We start from the raw sequence: 6,667 nt of genomic DNA on the forward strand, positions 1-6,667 counted from the left end.
TCAGCCTCTTCTGACTCTTTTGTTTTCCTCCCAACTATTTCTTCCTCAGCCTCACTCCTCTTCCTTTTTCTCTCTCTGGCTGTTGGCCTCATCTAAATCTTCGTCCTTCCATTGTAAGAAATGTAAAATTGTGTTGTGCTCTGGCTATATTGACCATTTGATTTCCAACTGATGGTTCATGAGATGCACCTTCAATCTATTTCAGAAAACTGATTGATCGATGGTTGATCTATCTATCTGTAATAGATATTCTAACATGAGAGGATATACAGGATCTAATGCTCATGTATAGGAGAAAGTCAGGATTCACATCAGAGCAATTTACCAATTCAGGTCAGATTTTAAAAAAAAAGTCTAATGGAAACATAGAAATATGCTTGATACATTATGACAACTTGTTCAATACTTGTGCATGTTAGGGCTAATATGACAAAATTATGTTTACATGTTTTAAAGGTTGAAACTATTTAAGGGAGACCCTCGTAATTCATGTAATCCCACTAGGGGGAGACCAAAGGGCTGCCTAAGGACACCATGAACACTGCTGAAGCACAGCAAATAAGACACATTTTTTTGTTTTAATGTGTTGTATTGACAAACATATTACAGTATATTTGATTCATGTCAACCTAAATCAAATATATGTCCAGACGATTAGCTTCACAAATTGTAAGAATCAGTACATTTTATTTAGGATGAAAATCATGAAGGTTAGTGGTAAACAGAGTTTTATCTGATGAGTGGTGACAGACTGGGTGGAGTCCAGGTCCTCACAGTTCACTCTTCAGGAGCTTCTTAGCTGTCTGCATGTTGCTTATCACTGAGGGAGAAACAAGAAGCAATGATTTTGTGCATTTCAGCTGAATACACACAGCCTGAAGGTCACACACATGTGCAGCACTTACAGAGGCTGATGTCACCCGTTTCATAGGCGTACATGCGGTTAGAGTAGCGTCCATTGATGTCAGCCCTCACGGTCATGGAGGGGTCTGTGGAGAGACGAATCCTGAACTTGTCAAGAACTGTGGTCATCTACTTTGAAGAGATGTCTACCCTTACAAAAACATCCCATGAAAATCACATGTGACTTTCACATGTGATCACATCTGGTTCACACAAATTTTTACATGTGAATTATGTGAATCACACATTTCCACATGTGATCACATGTGATTTTTGGTGGATTATGTGATCACGTGATTTTCATGGGATTTTTTTGTAAGGGTACTAAGCATCCTGGATTATGTGTAGGAATACAAAATTATTTGTCACTTATTCAAAAGGCAATTTGGTGACAAACTTTGTTTATCGCCTCTGCCTGTAAGTATATGGTGTAGGATTTGGAAAATTAACATCTTTCTGTGTACTAACAAAAAACAGAGTGGAAAAAAAAAACAATACTTTGCTGAATGTGAATTTTACAGTATAACTTTTACTTTGGTATTCATACAAATTCATATAAAGCAGAGTGTCTGCCTTTAAACCAGCTGGCTGCAGTTTTTATCCCTAGAACGTTAACAAACACTGAGAAGGTAAATGATGAGCTGTGTATGAGCGTGAGTGCTTCCACTATGGATAAATAAGTAAATACATAAATGTTTCATATATAGTATGCTTGTTTCTGATATTTGCAACTTAACTAGTTTGTATACTTGTACAGATTATTTTATCATTAGTGAATGATGGTAATGAGTTCACAGCAAAACAGATATCTTCTGCTTCTCTCCCTTAAACTTAAGTCTGTCCTGACAGATCAGAATTAAACTTTTGGCCTCATAATTCTACTAAGAAGGTAGCAAATTCAAATGTTTTAAACTTCTAAACCACTGCAACGCAGAGGGAACTGGACCAGTGAAAGGTTTCCACAGAGATTTCCAGTTTACTGATTGTGTGTGTTAGGATAATTTTATTATCATTGTTACATTAGTAGTGTTATTAGTTAATTTATTGGTTCATCTATAGGTTAATTGTGAACATGTGTGTGAGACAGAGCTAACCTTTCTTTAACCCTTAAAATGGTCTTCTGAGAGTTTCCTTAGTCGTAAACCTGTGTTTGATCTCTGTGTCCCCCTACGAAGTTTCCTTAGTCATAAAACTCTTTTGTTATGTTAGTTCCTGGGGGCTCCTAATCTTATCAGCACCAGCCCCGTTTGTTCTTGTTTTTGTGTTAATAAAAGGCAAGTTCTACTGCAGAGTTTCAGAACACATGGTGAACTGTTCGGAGAAGCAGTTCTCTGTCTTCTCCTTCTGCAGAAGCTTGTTTAAAACTCATAACGTTGTATGTAGTTCTTTTAAACAAAAATACCTAACAGTGTGTAAACTGGTTAAATGGTTTTTTCATTCTTCCACCTTTAACTTCTTTAAAGTTAAACTACAGTTTAGTCAACCAAAGGAAACACTGCGTATAATCATCCTTAAACAGTTCCCACATGGATTGGATTATTAAACCATATAAATCTTTAGAGAATTATACTGGCAACAAATACATAAAGTTTTAGCCTTCAGTCTACAGAATTAAACCTGTTAATTATGTAAAAAATAATAATAAATCCAAATGCAAAGCACTTACCAACAAAAAGGATCCGTGGAACATATTGTCCATCAGGGGACAGATGCTTGTCTGTGGTTTCATACTGGAAGGAAGAAATGGGGCATGTTTGAGTTTTTCCAGACTAAAACTGCTTGTCTGAACATCAGCATCTGTTCAGCTAAAACACTTCAATGTATGTATGTGATACTTCAAAAAACATAAATAAAAAATTGAGAAAGACAAACAAATGAAATCTGTCAGAAAACTGAATGATAACTGAATGGGTTGTAGTTGAAAACAACCCAAGTATGAAGAATGAGCCATTATGCAAATTTAAAACACACTGGTTTCCAGGGAAACCTGACTTGATAAATTGTGCAACTTACCATGAGATTGAGAACGATGAAATCCTCATCAAGAGTTTTCTGGATCTCATTGTTTTCAGAGAAAACCTTCTTCAGTGCTGCAGCAGGACATGGAACAGAAGCAGAGGCACAAGATGAAGGAACACATGACCGACATGCTTCCCAACCACTAAAAACCCAGAGCCTTACCTTGGCTGTGTGGACAGTCCTCAAGGTGAAATATGACCATCAGAGGCTTGTTCCTGAAAAGCAGCACATTTCATTTACTTCTCTCTTCAAGAAGCTCTGTGGTCATCTGCATTTCAACTGTTTCTTACCTTGACCTTGACCAGTAGAGAGCCTCCTCATATGTCTGAGCCCAGATCAGCTGGTCGCCCCATCCTGGAAATGTGCAACAATATTAAAAATTGTAACAATCTAGTTGGTCCCAGCATCTGTCACCATCCATATTCATTCAGTCATGCAGTGTCAGCTGGCTGTTACAGACCTCTCGACAGAGTCTGTGGGATCCTCTTGCCAGTCTTTGGGATGTATTTGGCAATGGTGGAGGAAACAACCGCCAACACCAAAACAGCAGAAAGCACAGCCTTCACCATCCTTGAGGACTATTTTAAAGATAAGAGTAAATAAAAAGAATACATGAAAATAAACCATAAATTTTGAAAAATCACAAACTAAAAAGAAAAACATTTGTAGATTTATATAACCATCACACTCCAACAACCTACCTCTGTTTCCATCCCCTGCTGGAACAGTTTTGTTCATTTTAAATAACATTTTTGCTATTTTTACACACCTCTTATTTGCACAGTTTATAAATTATAAACAGTTTATAAATCTTAATTTAATAAGATTAAATGTTATGCTCTTCAATCTTCTTTTTTGATGCACAAATGTGCATGCACATTTTGCACCTTTTTTAAGTTAGTCTTCGACAAAGGAAATTTGTTTTTTCCAACAGGTTCTTTTTATGTAAGAGAAACAATATTTTCTACATAAACTAAAACTGTCAGAGACTAGTGTGGAGGTAAAGTGTCTGTAGGTGTCTGTAGTTCCTTCAGGTGAATTCTCCATAAAGACTTACCTTTGTTGTTTGTGACTGGTCGGACTAAATCTCAGTGATCTTCTGCATGCTAAAGCTCACTTGTTCCCTTTTTAAGCACCTGTTCCCTGAGGATCCGCCCACTTCTTTCTCTCCACAGCTGGAATTCCCTGGAATGCCTCAAAAGTTTGCAAACTGAACTCTGTTGGAAAAGTTGTATCTGAAATTTCTGCGCATTTTCTTATAGAATAACTGATGTTAAAGTACGACTCTAAACATTGATTAGTTTTACAACTAGGTACAAAATGTAAATGATTTAAGCCAGTGTTTTTTCAGAACACCACAGATAGTTTCTGGAAAGGATTTTTCCACATATTGAACAGGATTGTTCTGTTATTTAATCTTATTATCTTGCTCCCATGTCATTCAGTGTATTGTTGGGTCACAGGAAGAGCTTGGCTCAAATCCAAGGACAGGTCAGCATCCTGAGCTGAATGATGAGGGATTTACTGCACATCATAACATAAAGTTAGAATGATCAGCCATCTTGTTGTAACTCAATGTGTAGTAACCACATTTAGTAACCACATTCATGAAAATATTTCCATCAGACATGAAAAATGCCACATTTCTTCAATGCTGATTCAGCTTAGTTAATCTTCTTCCAGGTCCATGACTGTTTTTGGGAAAGAGGAGGAGTTCAACACCATCCTAATGATGAGTCAGCACTGGAAGACTCAGTCACAACTGGTTTTATGTGATTTGCCCGATACACAAAGGTGCAACTCAGTACATATTTGCTGCAATACATAGACTGTTGATTTGTCAGGGAAGACGGATGCAGACACGTCAACCTAGACAAACAAGAATCTCAAAGTTTTAGGTTGACGCAATTCATTTTCTTGCCTACATGCAATATATCTACATCCACAATTTTATAAAAGTTTGAATTTCTTTATTTTTTCCATTGTGCCAGTTTCCTTCTGCCATCGCTATCAGGGGTGTCTTTACAAAGCCTGTAAAGAGGTAGCTCAATGCCTCCATTGTTCTGTCCTAGGCAGGAGTGAGTCTCTGGACATCCAATCCTCCTTTTACCCTCTCCATCAACTCTTTCCTTCTATTTCCAGTTTGCCAGTGACTGTTTCTACACTCAGTCTGAACCCCTGCTTCTCATTTTCTCTCCACCATAAATCATACCATGCCATAAAAGCACATCCTGCTCACTGTTTAGTTTAGCAATGAAGCTGTTTTGCTGTGCTGTTTCCAAACCAAGGTCAAATCCAGTAAAAAAATAAAAATAAATAAAAAGTTAGGCTGAGTATTGTAGATAGAGCTTTCCAAAAATAAAGGCTCAGTTCTAGATGTGTTGACTGAATTCACAAATTTACTGAAAGAAGGAAGAGTAAAGCTTTAAGAATGCCCAGTAAATTTTCTGTTATTTCAGTGAGTACTGCAAGAAATACGGTCACCCATAAGTGATAAGTATTCAGTTTATTCGTATCTAAATTGGTAGGAAAGAAAACAGATTGAAGCATTTTAAATTTTTGGTGAAACGTTAGCATAATGATTGTACCATGCCTCTTGCCCAGCTTGTCATCAAGTACATGAGCTTTGTATCTTCAAGGCCTTCTTTGTTCAAGAAAAACGAGCAAGTGTTCTGATGGACCTGTTCACCAACTGAGGACTAAAACAAACAAATTCTGTCAACAGTCACCTGTAACAGGATGCGGAAGCTGATTAGTGCTGAGGTGTCCTAACTCTTGCTTTCTGTCCGTTTTATTGTATGTTTTAGGAGTACAGTGGTCAATATTTGCTCTCATGGGCTTGGTTAAGATATCTCCCATTAACGTTTCATATTTATCAGCTACACTCAGCCCCGCCTTGTAAAGACGGATCTGATGTTGCTTGTGTATGTGTGTGTGTGTGTGTGAGCATGCACACACACACACACACACACACATAAAATACACACAGTAACTTGTTCCCAAAAATCTCAGGAGTCTCCAGGGTTTAAGAAGCAGAGTTCTTTCATTTTTTCTCACTATCTGAAGTTAAATCAGACCAAACATTTCTTAATTTAGGTGGGTTACAATTACCAAAATTATTTCTGTAATTACCAGAAAACTTAGTGAGAACATTTCTTATAGCTATTTTCTAAAGATTTTTGACAGTATTATAGTATTTATATTCTATTTTTTTATTCAGTCCAGAATATCAAGACTGAATAGAATTCATGTGTGTATGATCTATTATTGTGGCATAATATGAAGTAATTTGACTGAGTCTGGTGATTTTTGGATATATGGTGCTACTGTAGATATTTTTGTTTAACTTAGCAGTCAATAGTACAGTCTCCACAGATACAATCTTGTGAAAACATTTGGAATATATAGTTTCCATGCACTGTTTCAATCTGTCCACAATAAATTCTGGAGTCCTATATACTATATTGCCTAAAGTGTTTGCGTCCCCATTCAAATTATCAGAATCAGGTGTTCCAATCACTTTCATGGCCACAAATGTATAAAATGAAGCACCTAGGTATGCAGAGTTTTTACAAACATTTGTGAAAAATGGGTCACTGTGAGGAGCATGTGTGGAACTGTGCAACAAACCCACTTGTGAAATTTCCTCACTCCTAAATATTCCACAGTCAACTGTCAGCTGTGTTATAATAAAATGGAAGTGTTTGGGAAAGTCAGCAACTCAGCCATGAAGTGCTAGGCCATG

At 37.0% G+C, this 6,667-nt stretch overlaps 1 protein-coding gene across 1 annotated transcript; it reads right to left on the reverse strand.

Moving 5' to 3' along the window:
- Positions 1 to 559: 559 nt before the first annotated feature.
- agr2 (anterior gradient 2) lies at positions 560 to 4,046 on the reverse strand. Its single transcript, XM_044139137.1, has 8 exons — positions 3,980 to 4,046; positions 3,383 to 3,500; positions 3,213 to 3,276; positions 3,085 to 3,137; positions 2,917 to 2,993; positions 2,570 to 2,633; positions 906 to 989; positions 560 to 820 (listed from the first exon to the last, which is right to left on the reverse strand). The coding sequence occupies exons 2-8, from the start codon at positions 3,489 to 3,491 to the stop codon at positions 771 to 773; spliced, it is 501 nt and encodes a 166-aa protein (XP_043995072.1). The 5' UTR covers positions 3,492 to 3,500; positions 3,980 to 4,046; the 3' UTR covers positions 560 to 770.
- Between the last annotated feature and the right edge of the window lie 2,621 nt (positions 4,047 to 6,667).

Source organism: Gambusia affinis, linkage group LG14 (genome assembly GCF_019740435.1).
Source record: "Gambusia affinis linkage group LG14, SWU_Gaff_1.0, whole genome shotgun sequence".
Lineage (NCBI taxonomy): Eukaryota > Metazoa > Chordata > Actinopteri > Cyprinodontiformes > Poeciliidae > Gambusia > Gambusia affinis.

Coding starts and splice junctions, on each gene's coding strand:
- agr2 (XM_044139137.1), bottom strand. CDS start 3,491: ATGGTGAAGGCTGTGCTTTCTGCTGTTTTGGTGTTGGCGGTTGTTTCC. Junction 3,277..3,382: donor CCCACAGACTCTGTCGAGAG/GTCTGTAACAGC, acceptor GCACATTTCCAG/GATGGGGCGACCAGCTGATC. Junction 2,634..2,916: donor TCATCGTTCTCAATCTCATG/GTAAGTTGCACA, acceptor TCTTCCTTCCAG/TATGAAACCACAGACAAGCA.